Source organism: Mus caroli, chromosome 17, assembly GCF_900094665.2.
Source record: "Mus caroli chromosome 17, CAROLI_EIJ_v1.1, whole genome shotgun sequence".
NCBI classification, from domain to species: domain Eukaryota; kingdom Metazoa; phylum Chordata; class Mammalia; order Rodentia; family Muridae; genus Mus; species Mus caroli.
In genome coordinates, this window is record NC_034586.1 from 6,621,017 (window position 1) to 6,646,931 (window position 25,915).

General features: G+C 36.3%; 1 protein-coding gene across 6 annotated transcripts in view; it reads left to right on the forward strand.

Moving 5' to 3' along the window:
* Qki (QKI, KH domain containing RNA binding) overlaps positions 1-25,915 on the forward strand; it is a 116,125-nt gene that overhangs the window by 20,411 nt on the left and 69,799 nt on the right. For all 6 annotated transcript variants that reach the window (XR_003835275.1, XM_021186104.2, XM_021186105.2 and 3 more), the window contains exons 2-3: positions 16,380-16,522; positions 24,070-24,186. Coding sequence is in view for 5 of the 6 variants with exons in the window: in XM_021186104.2 (XP_021041763.1) it covers positions 16,380-16,522; positions 24,070-24,186 (260 nt within the window). In the remaining variant the exon portion in view is untranslated. The remainder of the gene's footprint in view (positions 1-16,379; positions 16,523-24,069; positions 24,187-25,915) is intronic.

Consider the following 25,915-nt stretch of genomic DNA (forward strand, 5'->3'; position numbering starts at 1 on the left):
CCCCCCCCCCCCCCATGTTACTCATTTGAAGCTAAAATAATCTTAGACTTAAGAAAACTGATTAAAGTTAGAACCTGGATCAAAAAGCTCTGACCCTTTAGAAAGAGTAAGAAAAGTGCTAAAGAGAGACAAAGAGTGGAGCATAGACTGAAGGAAAGGCCATCAGTCCATCATTGGAGCCTGACCAATACATATGCGGATGCACGCAGCTAAACATTGGACTTAAGTGTGGGGACCCCAATGGAGAAGTTAGGGGAAGGACTGAAGGAGTTGAAGAGGTTTGTAACCATAGGAAGAACAACAATATCAACCAACCAGACTTCCCATAGCTCACCAAACAGAGAGTGCACATGGAGGGACCAGCTGCACGTGTAGCAGAGGATTGCCTTATCTGGTGTCAGTGGGAGGGGAGGCTCTTGTTCCTTTGGAGGCTCGATGCTCCTAGCAAAAGGGAATGCCAGGGCAGGAGCTGGTGGGTGGGTGAGCACTCTCATAGAAGCAGGGGGGAGGGGGATGGCATGAGCTTTTGCAGAGGGGAAATGGGGATAGTATTTGAAATGCTAATACATAAAATAACCAATGGAAAAAAAGAAAAAAATAACACCCAGATAATAAAAATGTGTGCTGTTATATTTTTTAAAAAAAGGTGCTAAAGAGATCATTTGTCCTGAAAACTTGAGGCTCCTTTTAAATAGGCTGACTGTTTGGGGTTTGTATTTCAGTGGTTTATAAGTCATGACAGTTGAGTATCTAGGTAACATGACTTTGCTGTATTATATGCCTTTGCTTTCCTGTTTATGACTAATTTGTCAATAGTATGTGCTAGACGCATTCTCTCAGTATTCTTTATGCATTACAATCATTTACTATATAATGTTTGCAGGTTGAACAGCCTTAATCTGAACATTCAAAATTCTCCAAAATCCAAAACTTTTTAAAGGTTAATATACCATAAGTGGAAAATTTCACACCAGCTTACCACAAAAATTGGAGCTTGCAAAAATATTGTATAAAATAAACATGTCTAAGAGATACTTGAAACATAAATGATTTTTTTATTTATTTAGACTTTGGTTCCATCCTCAAGGCAGTCTCATCATGGATGTGCAAACTTTTCAATGTCTGTACATACCTAAAATCTGAAATACTTTTCAGATAGTTATTAAGTGGATATTCAACCTGTACTTATAGACCTACTCTTCAAAATATAAGCCTATGGGAGACATTTTGGGAGTAATATTTTGGGAGTGTATGCACATAGTTATATGTATTTATCTTATACACATATATATAGAGTCTCAATATTCAGCATTGTTTCAGTTGGGAACAGATTCATTTTATAGATGAAGAAATGATACACATTAAACAAATAATGTATTTTTGATAGTTTATCCATTCCTCACCACTGATTATATTTATAACCATTCTGTCATCTGTTTCGTAAAAATTTTAGGCTATCATGGTGGTGTACACATTGAATCTCTGCATTCCAGAGAAAGAGACAGGTGGATTTCATTGAGTTAGAGGGTAGTCTGGTTCACACTTAGTTTCAGGCCATCCAAGACTACATTGCCAGACTTTTTATTGTTTTTAAATTAGTATTTTACTTAATTTGTGAACTGATTGTTTAGTTACGAACATAGAGTCAGTTTTTCCCTTATCTTTCTTGTCCCTCCTAATATGTACAATGCATAAAACATTAAATTGTCTTTATTCCCCAATTACACCTCTAAGGATATCTTGACTGTAAATAGCTTGATTTGGCATTGTCATTCTGTGAAAAAGTACTTTAAGGTAGAGAGAGAGGTGCATGAATTGTATGTTTTACGGTATCTACAGTGAGATTCAGTCAGGCCTGTGTCTTTCCTCTTTCCTCAAGAGAAAAGAACAGCACAACATTTTTGGAAGATGCACATTGTCTTTCAACACTCTTTACTCCAATAGTAATGATTTCCTTTTTAAGAATCACACACACACACACACACACACACACCCACCCCTGTTTTTGTGTGTGTGTATGAGTGTCTTCCCTGTATGTATGTTTATGGAAGCCAGGAATGGATTCAGATGTCCTGGACCTGAAGTTACAGACAGCTGTGAGCTGATAATATGGCTGCTGGAAATCAAACCCTAGTCCTCTGGAAGAGTGGCTAGTGCTAGTAATTGCTAAGGCTTCTCTAGTATTGATTTTCTTAAGATGAGTTAATTTTTTTATGTTTTGATGCTTGGTGCACCACTCACTGGTGCTATTGACACCTGTGAATTGGCCTGGTTTTGAGAGATTCTGCCATCTTTTATCACTTCCCTGCTTAGAAATAAACATACTGGCGATTGCTAATGTACTTCGAATTTTTTTACCCAACTAAAGATCATAGACAGGCTTGGTTGTAATTACTGTGTGGTAAAGATTAGCTTCTAATTCACATCACACCCTATAGTCATCTTCGGTGACTGGACTTAACTAGTTATCCAATTGGGACAGTATTAGTGAAATCTTTTTTTTTAGAGATGGCTTCTTCCTAGCTATTCAGGGCCCAAAATAGAACAGAACACCAAGCTTTTGTGTCTTGTTTCTATTATCTCTCAATCTATTCTCATAGAAGTCAATTCCTTTTTGTTTTTGTTTTTTGAGACAGGGTTTCTCTGTATAGCCCTGGCTGTCCTGGAACTCACTTTGTAGACCAGGCTGGCCTTGAACTCAGAAATCCGCCTGCCTCTGCCTTCCAAGTGCTGGGATTAAAGGCATGCACCACCATGCCTGGCTATGGAAGTCAATTCTTAACTCCTAGAAAACTCTAGATACAAGTTCCTGATTCCATAGAAAGTATTCAGTCCATACTAGCTGAACATCCATTTTATTCCAGACATGTATAAATACTTGCTGTTCAAAATAATTTGTCCTATTGAATTAATAAGTTTACCCATAGAGTGATCTCAGGTCTTGCATTAGATCATTGAACATGGATGGGCTGTACAAAGCTTAAATGATAGCTTGAAAGAGGCTGTTGTGACTTGGATGAATATCTTTGATACAGCTTTCATTCCAGTTTTAATCGTAATTTGGATATGCCATTCCTAGCCTTGGTATTGCGGTCTCTTAACTTTTCAATTTTACGTCTCTTTTCCCATTATTTTCCTCTTCTCTCTGGCTCTTGTTATTGGTTTTCCTACTCTTAGCCACTTGCTCCAGTAGGAACCAGATTTAATTTTGAGGATGGAAAAGTAATGCTGGAGATAGTCTGTTGTATGAAATAAAGACTACAACTTTAGAGAAAGCCCAGCTTTGAAACCTGACTTCCAATTACTAGTTAAATGATTTTAAATAAAGATATTCAAATTTCATATCTCAGTTTTCTAACTTTAAAATCATAAGAATGGTCCTTAACTGTAAGGATATGTACCTAACCACACTATATATATAAGAATAAATTTCTCATCTCCAAGACATAATTAGGAAGTGTATCGGAAGAAAGAAGGCCTTGCTATCTCAAATTCTAAAATCTCTGCTGTTACAACTACCACTCTTCAAGTTTTTTACGTCCTAGTTTTGAGGTGTAAATTCTTTTTTAGGAAAGGTTTGCGTAATGGCAAAAGAGGGTTAGAGTAGTAGTAGCTGAAATATTGGCTTACAAAGAATAATTAGATGTAGGGGCTTGGAGAGAGACTGCTACTCTGTGGATCCGTCTCTGGTGCAGTGTCTGGTGGGATTGCCTTCTCAGATACTGCTGTACATGAGTGGTTTTTGGAAGCTCAGTCTTGAACATAAAGGAGAAATCAGAAAAGGAGCTCTTTGAATTCACTTTTCTCTCTGAGATCTCAGTTTCTCCTGAGCAATGAAGTCTAAGAGCACTTATAGACTACATGACCATAGAAATTAACATAATACTTGTAGGAATACATCTCTCAGATTATGTTGTAGGCTTTCCCTCCTCCCTTTTTGTTGTAAGCCAAGCCTTTACAGTTGAGCCGCCTTGTCAGCCAGGAATTCAGTAAAACATAAGATTATTGTTATGTGATATTAGGAAATAGTTGATACTTCTTTGAAAGACCGTACCTCTGTGCTCTGCTTCAACTCTTTTTTTTTTTTTTTTTTCTGCTAACATGGATTCTGGTGGAGTCTGTATTTCCATGCAATTTGCCTGTGGCCTTGACCAGTGAGTACACTGGTACCTGTTTGTTAAATAGATGTTTGAAAAGTTTGCACTTAATCTGGTGTGAGATCCATTAAAGGAATATAGCATTACTGTCGTGAACATTTACTCTTGGCAAATCTCATAAATCCAAAAGAAAGAGAATGAGCTTTGTTGAGAAGAGCCTTTATGTTCATGAAGAGACTTGGTTTGTCAAGCATATATCCACTTTTGATGCTTGGGTGAAGGTGTCAAGAATGTAGCTTGGTATATTTTTGTGTGGTAAGTGTGTTACAGAGATAGTTGTGGCTAGAACTAGTGTGGTACAGGTTGAAGTGGTGAGATATTAATATGTATTCTGAAAAATGAGTGCATATTATTTGGGGACATGAACTATGAGGATTGACTTTGCCTGTTTTGATAGCAGGAGGAACAGAAGTTTTGAGCAAAGACTGGAGTTTGACTTCAAACGTGTGAAATTGTCATGCGGAGAAGTTGCATATGACTGGAGCCATGAGGAGAGTGGGCTTGATTAGAATATTCTTTACCAGTTTTTTTTTTTGGGGGGGGGGGCTGGGCTGTTGTGTTTTATTTTATATTTTAACCATTAGCATTTACTGTCCATTTTGATAAATTTAATGTTTATGATTTCAAAAAGTTGTATTCTGCATTTCAACTCATTAAAACTGCTCTCCAAGACTGCCGTGGTAGAGTGTGCACTTCAGAAGACAATAGAAGTGTAGTAAATGCACTTCTTCCAATGATGCAACTTCATATAGATTTTCTGATTCTTAAGCTAGCCGAGGTTGGGCTTTCACTGTAATTGCAATGATATTTTCAGTTCCAGTTACTTGGATTTTTGAGGGCATACTTAGTTGGCTCTTGTCATAAAAACAGAACTAAGATTTTTGCTGACATATCATTCACTTTTCTAATTTAATCTTGGTGTTTGTTGTAAAAGACTTTTATGAATGTTGTATATAATAGATTTAAAAAATACCTTATGCTTAAAATTTTCTTTTAACATTTTCATAGTATGAAAGAGTGCTCCTATACTTGTGTGTAATTTTATATTGATTCTTTTGTTTTTCATGACGTTAAGGTGCACATGTGAAAACCTGTGGGCATAATTACTAGTCTTAGTCTTTTTCTTCCTTGAAACTGCATCAGATTTGGAATACAAATAAAACAGGTTAAATAAAAAGAAACAAATATGTAGATAAAGTAACCCATTATTTCTCGCCCATCTTCAAAGTACTTGGAAGGTTTTGTTTTAGTTTTACTCTGATTTTTATGACTTTGAGTATTTTGTGATATTTTAAAAAATTTTTTTCCGCAGGCACTAACCTGAGAATATAGATGTAAAGGAGCCTGGGGAAGAAAGAGAAAGATAAGCTGCACAGTTAAAAATTTAGTACTGGCCAGGCAGTGGTGGTACACGCCTTTAATCCCAACACTTGGGAGGCAGAGGAAGGTGGATTTCTGAGTTCGAGGCCAGCCTGGTCTACAAAGTGAGTTTCAGGACAGCCAGGGCTACACAAAGAAACCCTGTCTCGGGAAAAAAAATAGTACTGTTATTCAAACTTTGGGGAAGATTATTGTGAATGACTTTAATTTCCTAAGTTTAGCTAGTAAATAAACTTTTTTTGTTTTTTTTTTTTTTGTTTTGTTTTGTTTTTTTTCAAGAGAGGGTTTCTCTGTATAGCCCCGGCTGTCCTGGAACTCACTCTGTCCTCAAGTCCTCCAGCCCATGCACTTTCCTCCTTTAGAGCCTCTAATTCTGTGGGGGTCAGCTCCCCTCCTCCCTTCCTCTCCACCTCCTTTGCTCCCTTGCTCCTTCCCTCCCTCCCTCTTTCACGTTATTTCATGACACCCCCCTGTCCAATGACTTGGGTACTTTTGAAAAGTTTTTCTTTTAAGTATTGAGTTAGTCTGATTATTTTTTTAATTAAATGATTAGATTGAGGTCATGTATTTTGGTAAGAAAAACACAAAAGTACTTGGTGTATCAAACTAGGAAGGGTGAGTATGTGTTAATTTTAATTGCTTGGTTGTGGTGAGTTTTGGTTGACATAATTCTTCACCATAAAGTTTCTTCTCCCCTTTATAATTAATATTATCTCATATCCCATGTTGCTCACTGATTTTAGCATACACTTAATAAACTTCTTGTATGCCATCACTGCTATAAATGGTTTCCTATTAGTGGATTTAGAAAACAATTTTACCTTAACTTTTGACAGTTACTAATTGGAGTCTGTAAATCTCTTTTCCTGTATTCTAATAGTTGTGGTTTCATGGTTCAATCCATTACTGCCATTATTCTGGTCAACAGTGAAACACTTTTTGAGATGGCTTAGAAGGTAAAGGCACTTTGCTAAGCAAGTCTCAAGCTTCCCTGAAACTCTTGGTGGAAGGAGAGAACAGATTCCTGAAATTTGTATTTTGATTTACAGAGGCGTGCAGGATGACCGTCTCTATGTGTAACAGTGAACAAGTTAAAGAAGCCCCAAAACCAAAGAGAACCAATTATGAAAAAATACAAATGCTATGAGATAGCACTTTAATCTCAAGACTCCAGGCAGAGGCAGAGAGAGAGTCAGAGAGAGAGAGAGAGGCAGAGGAGGCAGGTGGGTTTCTGAGTTCAAGGGCAGCCTGGACTACATAGAGAAATCCTGCCTTAAAAAAAACCATGCCCCCCCCCCCCCCAAGGGAAGAAATGAACTTGATTAAAAACTCAACGGTTTATAATAGTACATTTTTAAGACCTTTTACCTGTTATGTCTTGAGTACCCATTTCCTTTGCTTGAAAGTATGAAGGAAAGGGTTAATAAAACTAAGAGTGTTGTAAGTATTATGTAAGAATGGCTTCTCATGTTAATCTTCTAATAATCACTGACCAACCCTATGAGTTATTTAACTTAAGGTTTCATAAAATTGGAATTGCATAAAGACTTTTTCTTTGAATATTATGAGGAACTCAGTGAGCATCAAGGTCATTTTTATGAAATGTTAATTGACACTTATACAAAACTAACCATATATATATATTTTTTTGTTTTGTTGTTGTTAAATTGAACCAATTAAGCTTTAAGTGAAGAAAACTGCCTGTCTCAATTTAAAAGCCTGGTTTTTATTTTTTAAAGATGATTTTTCCATTTCTGTACTGTTCTTCCTAATGACTTATTTTACCTGTGTATAGAAGCGGCATTTGTTCATTCCAGTTACTTTAATTATTTGATGTATTTGGGTATTTGGCCTGTATCTGTGCTCCCGTGTGTATGCCTGGTGCCTGAGAAAGTCAGAAGAGTGTCAGAGTCCCAGGAACTGAGTTTGCAGATGGTAGTGAGATGACACAGGGTGCTGGGAATTGAACTCAAGTGCTCTTAACTGTTGAGCCATCTGTCCATCCCTTGATTAATTGTTTATAAAATTACTCTCTACCATGCCTACTCATTTTAATTCATTCATATTATGAACACAATTCATTTCACCTACTCGTTCTTCCTTTTTCCCCTGATTATCCTCTTTATCTCCACTAGTAGTCACTTGCAACCTACATGTCATATATTTACATGTATATGTCCTATTGATCTCTATGTTTATGTTCAGTATGAGAAAACAATGTGGTTTCAGTTTGAAATTTATTTCCTTATAGCTAAATAAAACTGTGTGTGTGTAAAGTTCATTTTCTTCATACATTCATCTGTTGATGGACTCCTGGACTTCGTGTCTTGACTGTTGTCATCAGTGCTACGGCAAAAATGGGTGTGCAGATCTCTGTGGTACTCACTGATTCTTAAAACAGTTTACTTTTAATTGTGTGTAGGTGTGTGCATCTGCACATGAGTGCAGTTTTCTGTAGAACCCCAGAGACATCAGATCCCCTGGAGCTGGAGTTACTGGTAGAAGTGAGCTGCCTGAGCTAGGTGCTGAGAGCTGAACTTCAATCTTCGGGAAGCATAGCAAGTGCTTTCAACTACTGAGCCATCTCTCTCCAACTCCTCCTGACTTTGCTTTTTTGGGGGTGGGGGTGGGGGTGTTATATATATTCAAAAATGGAGTAGCTGTACTATTCGACATTTCTGTTTTGAGGTTTTTGAAAAGTCTCTTGTGAGATCTGTAGTGCCTGCAGCATTCCCACGAGTGGTGTGCAAGGGTTTGTTCTTTCCCTCAGTGTCCTTGCCAGCACTTGTTTTCTTGATGACAGCCATTTGATTGGAAGGAGATAGAATCTCAGTGTAGCTTTGAGTTTCCCTCAGGGTAAAGGATGTTGAACAGTTTTTCATATACTTATTGGCAATTTTTATTCTTGATTCCATCTGCTCATTTGAATGATTTGTTCTTTTGATGTTTAATTTTTTTTATTTGTGGATTTTAGTTATTAATCTTTTGTCAGATGTATAGTTGACAAAGCCTTTCTCTCATTTTGTAGGCTATTGCTGTTAACTTTTTTCATTGCTGCCCAGATGCTTTTTAAAGTTATGTAATCCTACTTGTTAATTCTCATTATTTCCTGGGCCACTGGAGCCCTTTTCACAACATCCTTGTCTATTCCTGTACCTTGAAGTGTTTTCCTGTAGCATTTGAGAGTTTCTGGTCTTACATTAAGGTCTTTGATCCACCTTACAGGATGAAAGATAGAGATCTAATTTCCTTATTCTATATGTGGCTATCCAGTTTTCCCATAACTTTTGTTCAGAGTGCCTTCTTTAATGTATGATTTTGGTACCCTTGTTTAAAATCATTGACTCTAGCGGTGTTGGTTTATTTCTGTATCCTATGTATTCTATTGCTCCTGCTGTCTGGTTTTGTGCCCCTGCCATGTAGTTTTTGTTGGTGTGATTCTAGTAAAAACTGGGTGCTGATACTTCCAGCATTGTTATATTTGCTTGAGATTACTTTGTTTTATTTGAGGGGTGTGTGTGTGTGTGTGTCGATTTTACATGAATTTTAGGATTGTTTTTTTCTAGTTCCATGAAGAATGCCATTGGAATTTTGAACACAAGTGGCTTGGCTCTGTAAATTAATTTTATTATGACAGCACTTTTACAATATTCTAATTCTAATGTCTCATGAGCAGTATTATTTGTTCATTGTATATTTTCAATTTTCATTCTTTTCCACTGAACTCTGTGTTTAATTTTTTTTTTTTTGGAAAGAAGGTTTAGTTTTAATTTTGAGGTGTAGAGTATGATTTAACTCCCCAATGGATTGTTTGTTTGTTTGTTTGTTTGTTTTTCCCCTTTCCCTTGTTAGTTTAAAAGCAAATGCCTTTAACTTAAACCAGATGTAACTTACTTAGAGCAAGTAAAACATCTTACTAAGTAATGGTATATTTTGTAGTATCTGGTTTTAAAATTCATTTGCTCCAGCTTGTAGATGTAGCTTCTTAAATGCATTCTATGGACTTTCTCTACTCAAAATAACTAAACTTCCTTTGTATATGCTAAATTATGAGTTGGGTTTTTGTTGATTGTTTTTCTTTACAGGGCAAAATAGGAAAGAGCTCTGTTAATCCTCAGTACATATGGCTACGTAACAGCTACTTCTTTAGGGAGAATTAGTTTTCAGATATAGATTTCTATACTGTTGTTCTAAGATTTAGTGAGCATCATGTTAAGAAGAACTCACTTGTTAGGATTTTAAATATTAAACCCTTAGTTTGCTGTTTGTGTTGGCTGTGTTCCAGTAATATCCATCAAAAGGTTAATTGCAGATAGAAAATAATAGAATCTATTTGTGTTGAAAGCTGAAAACTTACTAACATTTTAAAACCTGAGTATAATTAAAGCATGTATGTATAAAATATTGGCTATTAATTTACTCAAATCAATGAAAACTGTTAATTTAAAAACTGAGATGGTCATGATCAAGTAAATTATAATCTTTTCATACCTTTCTATATTTCTGTGGATTTAGGTATATTATGTTAATGTATATCTAGATGTATTTGTGATGCATAAAGAAAAAGTATATAGCTGCCCAGATAAAATGTCTTAATGTTAGTATGTCCAGTTGAGCTATTAGAATCAGTTACCACAACAGAGTGTAAAAGACATGCTTTATTTGAAAAAACAAAACAAAACAAAACAAAACCCAATATTTTATAAACTTTAAAAAATGGCATTAGTTTTTAAGTCCTGAAACTTTAATGCATTTTGTTTTTCTGTGTGCCATTAATTGCTTTGTTAATTATTGTTAGCTAGTACATACTCTCTCATAATTTTCTAAGTTTTAATTTGTTGAAAACTCTCAATCAGAAAGTTAGAGCTGTTTTTATTTTATTGGTTCTTCTAGTATCGTGTTATTGAATCTATACATTTATGACTACTTGAGGTTTTTAATTTAAATTTCTTCAGCTCGATTTTTCTATCCTCTGATATTTTCTTACGTTGTTCTTGATACTAGTACTTTAATACATTGCAAAGTAGCTATTCATGTAGCTATTATGGTCATATACCAGTACAGTAAAAGTGATTGGAAAGAAAATGCCAGAGGCAAATAGTGAACTGAGACAGGAGACCTGATGGGAATAATAAACGTAAATAGGTAATCCTAAGGGGAAGAGACAAAGATTAGTGGAGATGATTCAGTGACAGCAAGTGAGAAACAAACAGTCCAGCTTCTCTGTTGGTCATTCTCTGTTGGGAACAGAGTAAACTGACAGTTGAGCTTACTTAGAAAAAGAGAAAAAAAGATCAAGATTATTAAAGCAGAGAAGTGGAAGATGACTGCAGATGGCACAACCAGTTCAGTTTTTAACCCTAAACACAAATAATTTTGTTCATATCGAAATTTGAAGGAAAAAAAGTACGGGCACTGACTGTCTCCTTGAGAAAACATGTAAAATAGGAGACAGCCTAAATGCTATAAAGATGAAGGTTTGATTTCTGAGTTTAATGGCACAAATTATGACATGCCTATAATGTGAACCTAGAGGAAGGTGGAGTTGTGTGTGATAGAGCATATCTGTAGTCCTAGCTCTCAAGCTGAAGAAGGATCGTTGTGAGTTGGACTCCAGCCTGGGATGGACAGTGTAAAAAAAGAAAACCCTACCCCACCCCTACAGACCAGATAGTATGTATCTAGTGTTGAGATTTTATCAGGTAGGTAGTTTAGTAAGGTGTGTGGATATTTTGATAGCCAAGCTAGCAAAATGTGCACTTTATGAAATTGCAGTCATCTTGAATGAGAAATTAGTTGGTGATAAGAATGTCAGCAGATTAACATCATTTTAAAGGGATATGGTAGTAGAAATACACAAGAAAAAAAATGCAAAAATGCAAACTGTTTGCTGCTGTCTTAATGAACAGAGAGGGAGGGTAGACTTGCCACAACTCCACTAGCTGGCTACAGGAGCACTGCCTGTTAAAGCTGGCTAAGGAATTAGTGCTCTTTACTGAAGGAAGTAGACAGTTACTCTCCATGCTTCATCCTTTTGTTTTGGAATGTTGTGTGGTTTTATATTTTTAGAGAAACTTTAACTAATTGGACTGTGTCTAAATAAGTGGAAGGGCATAAAAACATGTTGGGTAGTTTACAGGGTACTTGGATATCACAGAACTTTTCTGAGTATTTATGAAGCTCCTACGTGTCAGTGAGTGGCTGCCGTTTTATGAGTGGGAGTTTTAGCTCAGAAGAACAAATTCAATGTTTACAACTTCAGAGTTGTTTTTTAAAGAAACTCTTTCTTAATCACTGGACTATTTAGTTAGATTTAGGAGTTTCTGTAGGGGGAGTTTTAAATACTAATGGTTCTGAACTTTGATCCTTCTGAACCACTGCTGTAGCTTGAAAGTCATGTGAATGTATGTGGAGTGTTTCGACGTTATTACATAATATTTGGCACAAGGGAATGTATACAGCACAGTTGTCATGAGTCACTCATGGAACTTTATAAAGGAGATATTGTGTATCTCTGGGATGATCTGAGTGTGATTACAGCAACTTGGTAGGATAATGTTAGAAGAACCTGATTGTTAGGATGAAAAGTTTTAAGCATGGGAATTTGAGGGGAAAAAGTAGAATTCTAAAGAATTGGATTTAGTTGAGCCATTCAGTAAGTGAGTTGTAATTCTATGAGGCACTAATACAGAGAGATTAAATAAGAGACTTATCCCAAATCACAAAGAGTTCCTGTAAGAACTAGAATCAGAATTTGTTCTGACTGGAGTATTACAAATATTGTATCCAGCCAGCCAGTGGTGGTGCACACCTTTAATCCCAGCATTTGGGAGGCAGAGACAGGCAGATTTCTGAGTCTGAGGACAGCCTGGTCTAAGAGTTATTTCCAGGACAGCCAGGGCTACACAGAGAAACCGTGGGGGGGGGGGGGGGGGAGGGCGGGAGGGAATGTATTCCAAATTGCTTATGCCTTTTGAAAGAAAAGTAGTAACTTTCTTAGATTTAGTGATGAATTAGTTTGTAATCTGGAGGACTACACGTGTGTTTTAGTTATTTATTTTTTTTACATTCCTATCAGCACTATTTTGTGCATATTTGTATACTGTTATTAGAGCTGTGAACCTTAAGACTGAAAAGTCAGGTGCAACACTTAGACTTAACATTCTTTGTAAGCTTAAAGCCATGACCTGTGCAGCTTTATTTTGGGACCTAGCTTGTCCTCCTTTAATTTTTCCACCCATGTACTCAACCCAAGTTCTTATTTAAGACCACTATGATCCAGGCAGTATTCTAGGAGCTACAAACACAGTGGGTTGCAGGAATTCTTAGAAATTTTAGTTACTGATCAAAGAATTGCTCAGATATATATATATATATATATATATATATATATATATATATATGTATGTATATATATATATATATGTATGTATGTATGTATATATATATGTATATATATAAATACAAGTGAAAAGGCTGGTGCATTATATTACCTAATGGGATGATAGTCTGTAATAAAGTTTGTTTTATTTGTATCAATATTTTAATGACATCTTAACTAATTTTTTCTAATCATTTATAGTTGGTTCTCTTTATTTTTCTAAGTTTTTTTTTTTAATTTGGAAAACACAATTTTTTCTTTCCTTGATCTATTACATTATGTCAGTTTATTATAATAATAGGTTATTATCCTGAGTGAGATCAGTGAATTTTGAAACTATCTTAATAGAAGTTATTTTGCAGTAGATGCCAGTTAATAATACAGAGACCCTTAGACAACAGAGTGCTTAACTCTAAATAGGCTCTGCATATCTCAAGGCTCTGGGAATGTCCCTGAAGAGGTGGTGGAAAGATAGTAAGGGTAAGATGTAGTAGACAACTTCAAGGGAAGTGTTTTCTGACACAACAGAGCCCTTGCACATACAAATTTGGAGCAGTTGTAATAGCTTAAGCCAGGCAGAACCCCTGAATAGAGGGGTAACAGTGGGGTCCAAATCCCATCACAAGTTAAGGACCTATTGGCATTTGATAGCTTCTAGAAGATGGGGAGTCAGTTTTCCTTAATGATAGGTCAGTCACTCACCAGGGCAAGCCCCACTCCCAAGAAGTAGTTGGGTAAATATTGTACTTGATATGTTAAAAAGAAAACAAAAAAACCCAAAAACCTAGAAGTTCGGTGGATAGGGAGGTTGAATCTGGGAGGAGGCAGGTGTGTGTGTGTGTGTGTGTGTGTGTGTGTGTGTAAAATATGATCAAAATGAGTTGAATGAAATTCTCAGAGTTAATACAGTATTATCTTAAAATATCTTAAAAATATCAATATTTTTCAAATACTGAACTAGTCCTGCAATAGCAAACTGCCCTACTCTTGAGATTGAGTCCAGGGCCTTGCATATGCAGTGAGCACCCTGCCTCTCTACCACATCTCTAGCCCTCCACTGTGTTGTGGTGCTGTTGTCCTTTCTCAATTATTCAGAACTGCCTTTGCATCTAGAGCAGCAAACACCATTCCCCCTCCCTCCATCTCCCACCTCAGTGCTGAGAGTTGAACTAAAGGCCTTCATTGCTGACTTACATTCTCCCCTACCCCCAGCCCTCTACTTTGTTGTGGTGCCTTTTTTTTTTTTTTTCTTTTTTTGCTTGTCAGTCCTACTTAGAGCCTTTCCACTTATATGTAAATTAGAGATATAGTTTAAAATTTAAGTTTTAATTATGTGAATGAATCAATCTGTTAGTATGTGCACTACAGGTGTGCCTGGATGCCAGAGGTCTTTGATTCCCCTGGAGCTGGAGGTACATAGGGTTGTTAGCTGCTGCTTGTCTGTGCTGGGAACCGAACTCAGTTCCTGTAAAAAGAGTACATGCTGTTACCCACTGAGTCCCTGCTCACGTCCTGTGTGTGAATATGTGTATTGTTTGCATTTGGGCTAGTGTGCCATGTGTATGCTTGGTGCATGAGCGGCTCAAGAATGAGGATCAGGCTCCCTGGAGCTGGAGCTACAATTGTGAACCCCTGTGTGGGTACTGGGAAGTTGAACCTGCGTCTTTTCCAAGAGCTATAGGTACTCTTAACCACTAAACCATGTCTCCAGCTGAGTTCTCAACCTTCCTAATTCTGTGACCCTTTAATACAGTTCCTCAGGTTATAGTGATCCTCAACCATAGAACTATTTCATTGCTACCTCAAAACTACAATTTTGCGATTGTTATGAATTGTAATGTAAATACCTGATATGCAGGATATCTGTCTTGATTCACAGTTGAATATTGCTTGTGTGTCATTTTTAAAAGTGAATTTTTATTCTGGTGGTATGCTCATGTCCTCACAAAGAATGGACTACTTCGTGAAGAAATTTATTGATGATAAATTAATACCAACCAATACTTTTATCTAGAGACACATCTAAAGACTGTATGTATAATTTTAATTTAATTAAATATTAGAAATATAAGGATAACTTTTAGAGGGGTTGGGAAGGTGACACAAATCTTCTTTAGCCTAATCTAATATACTCTTTGATTCTACTTGCTGATTATCAAAAGAGGAAAATATGTAATTCTTTGAATGGTTAAGATTTTATAACTGATTAAGAATACTTGGATTGTACCTTTTTCTTGTGTTTTTACTGAACAAAACTGAGTTCAGTAAGTAGTTAGGAAAATTATAGTGTATTCATATTTGGGAGTTTCTTAATATGAATACTTTAAATTGTACATTTGCAATATATAAGATATTTTCTGGAGTGATTATTTTTCTTCTCCTTTTTCTTAGGGAGGCATTACTCTATAGAATGGAGAGACAGTTATGTAGGCATCCAGCCCGCCTTAATAATGGAATATCTTATTGAAATGATGTATGTTCTAGTGTGTAAGCCTATCTGCTGATTATAGCTGAAGCTCATTAAATATTTTATGGAAGAATCTGTTTTCTTTATAAGATTTGATTTATTAAAATTTAGTTTTCACATTTTTCAAAGATACATTCATAGTAAGAATTATCATACAGGTAATGTCAGGGGTAAAGGTCATTGATTTTGGTTATCTTTGCTTTTTTATTTATATTTTATCTGTTAACTCAGTGTGGTTTGTTTTCTGTTACCATCTTTCCCATGAAACTCCTTTGGTTACTTATACCTTTGTGGTCTAGTCCAAGACACCATCCTTACTTCCTGTTTGTTCCATAGTGTCTTTGGCTTGCTTGGTACTTGTCTTCCTTTGTACCTCCTTTTGTGTTCTGATTAAGCGCTGAGTTTTCTCTTCCCTGGAATGGTGCTTTCCTAAGGGTTCATTCAGTTCTGTCAGTCCAGTCTACTGTTTTCTTTTCATAGCTTTAACTGCTAAATGTGTACACTACACTCAGACTTTGGCTAAACTTGCTATGTATTTAGTCTGTGAGCATCTTGAGTGCATTAGAGATATCTAAATCATTCAATAAGGTGGTACCCAGTTTAAATCTTACTGAGGCAGATTGTTCATGAAGAAAAAAGAGCTTTTTTTGTCTTATGTGTTTTATGGCAATTACATAACTAAAACTATCATTTAAAATGACAGACCTCATTTTTAAGCTTGAAAATATTAGGTAAACTAAATCTATATGATTATGGCTAAGAGTGTTCTGAAGTTAGTTTTAATAAGATGTGTAATTTGGCTAGTATAAATTTGATTTGTGGTAAAAATGAAGGCTATCATCTTGTTAGTAGGCTCAGTCCAGAGAATGACTGAATAGGTTGACAGCTCCTCACTAGAGTGTTAATATTTTATCAGTGAAGAGCCCCTCCCCCCTTTCCTGGATTAGCAAGAATATTTTTTGTCTAACACATTTAAAATTTTTACTTTTAACAGAAATTAGCAGAGTACGGAAAGACATGTACAATGATACGTTAAATGGCAGTACAGAGAAAAGAAGTGCAGAATTGCCTGACGCGGTGGGACCCATTGTTCAGTTACAAGAGAAACTTTATGTGCCTGTAAAAGAATACCCTGATGTAAGTATATCTTGTTGTTTTGTTCATGGCTTTCTGCTTCACATAATACGTGGAGAGAGAACTTTTGAGTAAATGTGTAGGTATTATCAGCTGCTTTAAAAGAACTGTGTATGAAATTAGAAATGGGACTAGTTTTATGTGGCTAATTGTTTTCTCTTTAAAGTATATTTCCATTAGAATTTTGCTATATTACTTTGGGAAATAATCATGCAGAAGACTTTGGAGTTTCAAAAAGAGGTCGTGGGAAGACTTTATTCTGAATCTTGAAGATGAAGTGCAACCCTGATAATCTGACCGCAGAGTCCATAGCTTGAGCCACGCCGTTCTTTCTGTATGAGGTGCTGGTCATATGGTTGCTTCCAGCTCTCAAGTTTCTGAGAAGGACTCTTTTTAGTGTGATTCCTCCTTATCTTCCAAGTATTAGTGAGTTGCTCAACCAGTTTGTAGTATCTTGTTGGAAATAGTCTCCTCCTATACTTGCTGATTTTTAAGTTCCTCCAGGCTCTGCTTTTTGTTACAAAACCCTATATGATAAAATTGATTCTATTTCTCTGCTCTCATCTCAAGTGATTATTTTCACTTCTCTTCATAATCATATTGGCCTTCCTTTGACTTTGAGAATAAGTCATATCTATTCCCAACTTCAAGATCTTTATGTCATTTATACACCATTCATTGTGACTGGCTGCTGATTTTCCTTAAGTGTGGTTGAGTTTAAATATCACTTTACAGAGGCTTTCCCTGACCAGTTATCCTAAAAGCCGTCTGGTTCTAGCTCTACCCCTCCCCCAATTTCTACCCCCTACACTTCACATCTCTAGTACTGTTATCTAGTGTTTTTATTTTTCTTTCTCCTTAGCACAGTGGTGCTCAACCTGTGGGTCATAATCCCTTTGTGGGGTAATGTGGGGGTTCTGAATGACCCTTTACAAGGGCTGCATGTCAGATAGCTTATAGATCAGATAGTTGTGTTTACAGTTCATAACTGGCAAAATTACAGTTATGAAGTAACAGCAAAAATAATTTCATGGATGAGGATCATCACAACATGAGGCACTGTATCAAACTGGTGTGGAGCGATCTTCTTAAAGGGAGAACTTGAAAGTGCATTTTGTTCAGAAGAGTTTGGGCAGATTAGTTTAATTCTTTAAACTAATGTTTGGAATTTTGTCACTAGGCTTTCCTCTATTGCAAAGTTTTGAATTGCTTTATAATCTTGCTCTTTGTCTAGAATTATTCATAATAATCTTTAATTTCTCCTGATTGTTTCTTGCTTCACTTGTCTCCTTTGGAGGTTTGAGTTCTCTGGTTTAAAGATTTGTCAAATTTATTTAAGCCTTTGAAAATTAATATTTCTTAAATCTTTTTGGACCCTATTTTATTTATTTTTTATGCTCTTTGCGTTTTTATGTTTAGACCTGTGACATCAACTGTTCCCAAGTGGTCTCCTGTTTATTTTATAAATAATTAAGATCTCACAAATTTCTTTGCTATGAGAATGAAATCAACTTCATTTTTTGTTGGCAATTCTTATCAATTTTTCCTTTCTCAGATTTCAGCTGTTTGGAGTATTTTTGAGTGTTTACATAAGCTTGACTGTGTTAGGTTTATCTAATCTGAAGTAAAAGATTTCTCCCCCTGAAGGTGAGGGCAGTGGCTTATTGCTATTTGAAACTTTTTGGATTTAGTGTTTTCAAGTTAGGGACACTCTTCCTGTTTACTGTTTTCCTTGTCTGAAAATGTTTGTTTGCTGTATTAATTTATGTATGTATGTATGTATGTATGTATGTATGTATGAATGTATGTATAGCTTGCATTACATTGTGTAAAGCATGGTAGGTTTAACAAACCAAGATGATTGTTTCTAAGTTCAGAAATGACCTATGAGATTATCATAAAGCACTTTGAAAAGGGCTGTGAGAGGAACATGCAAAATTGTTGAGAGGAGGGGGAAAAAAACCCCGTTTTTAGGATTCAAGAACCCTCCAAGGAAATCACAGAAAGAAACTTGTGTTTATTACTGTGGGATGAATGGAGAGAGGAGTCTTGAGTTTTGGGTAGGAATAAAGGAGCAAGGCAACTGAGACAGGAAGAAAACTTGAAGTACCTGATACTTTCCAGCAGAATAAGACGTTACTTAAGGTTTGAATAAAGGAGCAACAGCAAAAGTAAAGCTTAAGAAACTTATAAGGCTTTTTGTCTAAAGTTTTTTTTTTTTAACACATACTATAATAGATACTCTCATCTGCTTGTGACATAAAACCTAGAAGACTCAATTTCATTTTCTGGTCTACATATTTTGCTTCTGAAAAGACAATCACCTGTCTTGCCCAGGTCTGTTTTGAAAGGTTTCAGCATCTTACTGAGTGAAGATTTGCCTTAACTTAGGATATTTTAATTCATATGCCAATTTAAAGACGTGTTCCTAAGCCAGGTATGTCAATGTACACACACCTTTAATCCAAACAGTTTGTTGGCAGAGCAGGTGAACCTTTGATTTTTGAGGCCACCCTAGTCTACTGAGTAATCCAGGATAGCCCAGGCTCTGAAGAGAAACACTGTCTTTAAAAAAAAAAAAAGTCTTTTTAACTGCTTAGCAATTTTCCTTTGTAGTAGGAGTTAGTTTTAGTGTCTTTACTTGAACAGTTTGGTAAGAAGCCTTTTATTACATAGCACTTGGAATCATAGCACATAAACACAAATGTTTAGAAATGGCCAGTATATGAATGGTTTATTAAATGCTTCTTAATTTATTATTAAATGTTGTATAAAGTTTTTTCAGGAGACCTTGGCTACTTATCTAGAATTAATACGAATCTATAAGTGAGATAAGACACACTCACGCCCCAGAACCCTCCCCAAGACATCTTGATATATTAATTTAGATATTTTTGGCTAAAAAATTCAACCCTGGTAAGTATTTACCCAAAATAAGCTCCATTGTTGTTACCTAGATTAGAGGTGACCATGTTTTGTTTTCTGCAACAAGTTCATATGTGTTGCGGGAAATAGCAGCAACATCTCCTGCTATTTGCAGCTATTCTCTGTCCTGGCAACCCCTGCTGCCTCCACAGCTAGCCCCATGCAGCAGCTAATGACACTAATCAGTTGTGGTTCTGCTGCTGCTGATTCTGCTCACATTCCCAGCATCTGCCCACTGTGGTCAGAGGTCCAAAATCCCAGTAACCCGGTCAAATCAAAACTTTAGAAGCTTATAATTAATAAGTCAGATTTAGATATCAATAAATTCTCAATTCATAAGAATGTCCACACAATAATTTCAGAGCCAATTGATAATGATATAAGCTGCCCAGCTAGATTAGACAAATTATCCCAATTATTCTCTCCTTTATGATATTCATAGCTATCTGTGGCTATTTAAAGCCACGTGGAATCTGGAGGAATCTGGATCTTCTTCCTCCCCCTCCCTCTTTCTTCCTCTCTTTCCTCCTGTCTCTGTTTCTGAAACTTTTAGCTCTGCTTCCCCTTTCCCTGTCCAATCACAGGCTTCTTGTATTAACATTTAAATTAATTGGACAGGGAAAATTCTGCCCCCCCCCCCCCACATTCTTATGATTGGTTGTGTTTAATTTCTACTCTGTTGATTATGTGGTATAAAATGTAAGGGTTTGTAAAATATCTACTTAAAATTATAGAAACGGTAGACATAGGGCTGGTAGTAGAGTGCTTGTCTATCATGTGTAAGGCACTTGGTTTAATTTCCAGCAGTGCTAAGATAATACCAGTGTTAATAAACAGGCTAGGTATTTATAAACACTACTTTTTATATAAAAGAAACATCTTTTTAATTTTTTTTCTTTTAAATATGTGTCTATGGGAGTTGGTGTGAACACATGTGAGTTCAGGTGACCTCATATTCCAGAAGAGAAGGTCTGAGTCCCTGTTGCTGGAATTACAGATAGTTTTGAGTACCCAGACCTTGGTGCTAAGAACCAGATTCAGGTATTGAACATCCCCCAAATTATCTCTTGTACAAAAAATGCACCCCAAAATTTGCATGTTCTTTTATAACTTTAAAATCCAAAAATTTATAACTTTTTGATTACAAAACTTTAAGCAGAAATTACTGTCTAGTGATTTTTTTAAAAATGTTTTTTATTTTTTATTTATNTATTATATGTAAGTACACTAGCTGTCTTCAGGCACTGCAGAAGAGGGCGTCAGATCTCATTACAGATGGATGCTGGGATTTGAACTCAGGACCTTTGGAAGAGCAGTCAGTGCTCCCAACCACTGAGCCATCTCTCCTGCCCCCCTGTCTAGTGATTCTGAGATACTTTTGGAAATTGAGTTTTTAATCAGTCATTTGTTTGGATGTGTCTTACAAGGAGGTTTCGTTTTTCATTGTACTCCTTTAAGGAAGCTCCTGGAGTTTTCACAGTTTATATTTTCTCACTGGGAAAAATCTTTGTATTTAAAATATAGTGAGCAAAAATGAATAGCATTAGATATGATTGTTAAACCTTTAGAAACTAACATGCCACTTGGTAGAAATATAATTGGTGAGCAGGTGCAAAGGTCTGCAGTCAAACAGTAAGATTAATGAGCATCTTTTCTTTTTGCCTTTTTTTCTCTTCTCTTTCCCTTCTGTTGGCTTTTCAAGTTGTACTTAGCTGGGGGTGTTTGAAATGATTTTCTTTGAAAGCGTTTTGACATTGTTTTAATTGAATGAAGCTGCAGAACTGACATGATAAATCAATACAGAATGAGTTTTAATGTAAGGCATAGCACATTAACCTGGAAATTGTTTGCAATAGACAAAGCAGCTGCTACAATGAAATTTTTTTCATTCCTGCTTAAAACATTTTGAGAAGAATGACCTTGACAATTCCAGTTGCGTTATAGTACCTATGGTATGCACTTCAGCACACCTTAACTATTTGTTGGCTCATGGGTACAGTAGTAATTCGTTTTTTAGGGTTAAGGAAATCTTATCTGTCATGGACTCTTATTTGTATTATCTGCTTTAAAAATAATTTTAATGTAAGTAATAGTTGTAAGAATTAAATTTTTCACTCTAGTCTTATGGCTATAGTTAAAGCAAGAGATACTTCTTATGTCAGAAGAGTAGGATATGCCTTTTTTCTGTGGACACATGGTAGGTAGGGTAGACTAACCGGCTTGATAAATGATGTGGGTAAAGCTTCTTTAATTGTTAATCAACTTGCTAAATTGTTTTCATAGGGGCTGGGAAGATGGCTAAATAGGTAAAATGCTTGTTGTACAAGTATAAGGACCTAAGTTTGAACTCTCTGAACCATGTACAGTTGTAGCAAAACCTTGTATCTTAGGGAGGTAGGAGGCAGAGACAGAGTCCTTTGATACTCAGAGGACAAGTCTCCTGGTATACAGAGTTTCAAATAGCAAAGTTGCCCTGTCTTAGTTTGGAAGATAACTGACACCCAAAGTTGTCTTCTGACTTTTATATTTGACACTTTTATGCACACATATGATGTGCCTGTACACAAACACCTTCCTTCCCCCTACAAATGGACTCAGCTAGACAGGTAAAACATGTTTCTGTTCATCATGCATTCTCAGACTGTTTTCCTGTGTTTGATATATAATTTTTTTTTTAAATTAAGAACTTTTTATTTTTAAAGAACTTGCAAATTAAAAAAATGCATATCTAATTTAGCCAGAACCAAAGTGTATATCTCAGTAAACTTGTATACAGTTAGAATACCCATTTTGAATCCATGGAGCATTTCCACATGATTAGGTCAAAGATCTGGTTAGTGTACAACTGTTATTGAGGAATATCTGGCAGAACTGCTGTTTTTCAGAGGGCGTTTGCAGAGAGCAAGGAAACTTGGCTCTCTTTTCTTAGACTACTCACATCTGTTAAGTTACTTGTTAACAACTCTTGAATACATGATTTGTTAATTCAGTTTGAAATTGTAAGGCCATTCCCTGTTCCATTGAAGCATACTACAACTAAACAAAGTACGTGATGGAATAAGAAGGTGACTGTCTTTGTGATCTGAGTTTGACTCTCTAACACCCTCATAAAAGCCACATGTGGTTAGACTGAGATAGTCAGATCCTGACCCATCAATCCTAGGTGAATACTTGAGCTTTGGATTCAGTGAGTGACCATGTTAGAGGAAATAAGGTAGAGAGCAATAGAGGATACCTAGTCTTGCCTCCACATGTGCATGCATAGGTGACTGCGCCCGTGCGCGTACACACACACACACACACACACACACACACACAGAGTTTACTTTTAATTGACTATATCCTGTGTTGAACACATCTGAACAAATATTCAAAGTAAATAATTCCAGTGGGATTGGTCTTACTCAATGCATACTCTAAAGGGTATCTAAAATATTAGTGAAATAATGCAGGAATGGAAGATGGCAGGGAATAGCTAAGATACTATTGATACACTCACCAATTAATCTATAAGGATATAGCAAGAATAAATAGATTATTATATTGCATATGCCAGAAAGCTTTTGCTGAAGAGACCCTGTTATAGCTGTCTCATATGAGGCTATGCCAGTGCCTGGCAAATACAGAAGTGGATGCTCATAGTCATTTATAAGATGGAACACGGGGCCCCCAATGGAGAAGCTAGAGAAAGCACCCAAGGAGCTGAAGGGGCCTGCAACCCTATAGGTGGAACAACAATATGAACTAACCAGTACCCCCAGAACTCATGTCTCTAGCTGCATATGTAGCAGAAGATGGCCTAGTCGGCCATCACTGGGAAGAGAGGCCCCTTGGTCTTGCAAACTTTATATGCCCCAGTACAGGGGGATGCCAGGGCCAAGAAGTGGGAGTGGGTGGGTAGGGGAGCAGGGCGGGGGGAGGGTATAGGGAACTTTCGGGATAGCATTTGAAATGTATATAAAGAAAATATCTAATAAAAAAACCCCCAAAGAATAATTAGATTAATGGAATAGCATGCCTCAAACACTGATCTATGTGTACTTGTGCACAGTTCATGGCATGCTCTGAGAAGTGTGTTGTCTTGACATTTGTCAGTAAGGATGCATAAGATTAAGAAATGTCATTTTAAAAAGTATGCTGAAAAGAGTTGTATAATTAGCACTGGGTAGAATCATAGTTTGAGTGGTAATGCACTAGCAGCATGTTAAATTGTCACTTAAACAGTTGTCTCTGAAGACAGAATTTTTCTTGCTATGAACGTAAAACAGAACTCTTTCCCAACTATTCTTATTAAAGGACTTTTATTTTGTAGAAAGGATTCATGATGTACATGGTATCCAGCGTTGTGTTAATTCTTTACTCTGGCTGAGATTCTGTGTTGATGGACAACTCAATAAAATGCCTTTATTTAGCCAGATCATCCTTTATAGTTTGCATTAATACATAATAAAAATTCTGTGTAAAACAATGATTTACATCCACTTGTCAAGAAATTAGTGAATTCTAGGTTTTACTTCTTGGTTCATGTTTAAAGGAGACTGAGTGAACAAACACATATGTATGCTTTCAGATAACTTTGATGTAACTTTCATCAAGTGAATAATTTATATTATCTTTCCCCACAGTTTAATTTTGTTGGGAGAATCCTTGGACCTAGAGGACTTACAGCTAAACAACTTGAAGCAGAAACGGGATGTAAAATAATGGTCCGAGGCAAAGGCTCAATGAGGGATAAAAAGAAGGTAAGTCCTTGATTACAGTCATGGCTTCCTGTGAGTGATTTTTATTTTTGCCTGTTAGTAATTGTCTTAGGGTTTCTACTGCTGTGAGGAAGCACCATGACCAAAAAGCAAGATAGCGAGCTTACTCTTGTACAGGGCAGGGACCTGTAGACAGAAACGGATGCAGAGGCCATGGGGCTCGATGTTCTGAGTACTGGCTTGCTTCCCATGGTTTGCTCAGCCTGCTTTCTAAGGAAATCCAGGACCACCTGCTCAGGGATAGTTACACCCGCTGTGGATTGGGCCCTCTACCACTGAGAAAAATTCCTACACAACATTAGCTAGTACAATCAAGTTCCATATCTCATAGATGTTAGGCATAACCCAAAATCTTTATGATTTTAAGTAAGAATTTTGGAACCATTTTAAGACATTATCCTAGTTTTTTGCTTATTATAATTCAAGAGCTGAAGTATCTGTCATTCCAGCATGATAACATGCTTTGCCACTTATAATTTAGAACCACCTATAAGAATTTGACTACCATATTATATGTAAAGATACGGAACTAAAACTTGGGGGAAGACTGTGGCATCTTGTTTTTGGGATAGAGGCTTGAGTTACGCCGAACAAGCACTCTACCACAGAGTTATCACCAGGTCTTTAGGTTTTAGATGGAATCTCTTTTACACATTTAAAGAAAATAATTTGAGATGATACGTTGATAAGTCACCCAGACTGACTTCTAAGCTTTTTATCATCTTTTTTTTTTTTTCTTCCCTTTTTCGGATAGCTGAGGTTGTAGACATAAAACTGTGTTCAATTCCTAAAATGTTTCTTTCGATAAACTCTAAATGAGAGTGACCAGGTGAGTTTGGGGGTAGTTTTAGCAATATTTTTTTCTTGACTAAAAGTGGTTTTCTAGACATCTTACTTTAGTAAATGAATGTGCTCTTTAGTTTTAACTCCTACTGCCATTTCTACTTGATTATTGTTATTGTGACTATTACTATTATAATTATTTTGTGTGTATGATCAGGAAAGGGAGGGAAAGGAGAGAAAACATGTGGGAATTGTTTTGTCAGTTTAATCAATCCATTGATGCTGAACTATTTGCTTTAAATATTGTTAGGAGGTTTTTGTTGCCTTTCATCTGGAATATTATAAGGTACATTGCTTTAAAATTTCCATCTTTGAAAAAAAAGATTTTAAATCCTACTAGTTTACTACTATTCATTAAAATTGTTACTCTTAAGGGTGATTTTCTTTCTTTCTTTCTTTTTTTTTTTTTTTTTTTAAGGAGCTATCAAATGGTAAATCTGGGGTCAGTTTATGTTAGGAGACTTTATGGAATTTTCAGTAAACAACAACAACAAGCACAACAAATGTGACTTTGTTGTGATGAGTGTGTTACCTGAGCCTCACAAGCTGACTTCAACTGCCCCTCTGTTTAGCACAGAGAATGGGTAGCTAGGAGATTTGCAGCAAAGTCGTTGATCATATCTTTAAACAGAACCTTTTATATAGCTTATAGATATTTTTGTGGGAATTATGTTTTCCCCTAGAACATCTTTAGATGTTGTACTGGCTAGTTTTGTGTCAACTTGACACAGCTGGAGTTATCACAGAGAAAGGAGCTTCAATTGAGGAAATGTCTCCATGAGATCCATCTGTAAGGCATTTTCTCAATTAGTGATCAAGGGGGAAAGGCCCCTTGTGCGTGGTGCCATCTCTGGGCTGGTAGTCTTGG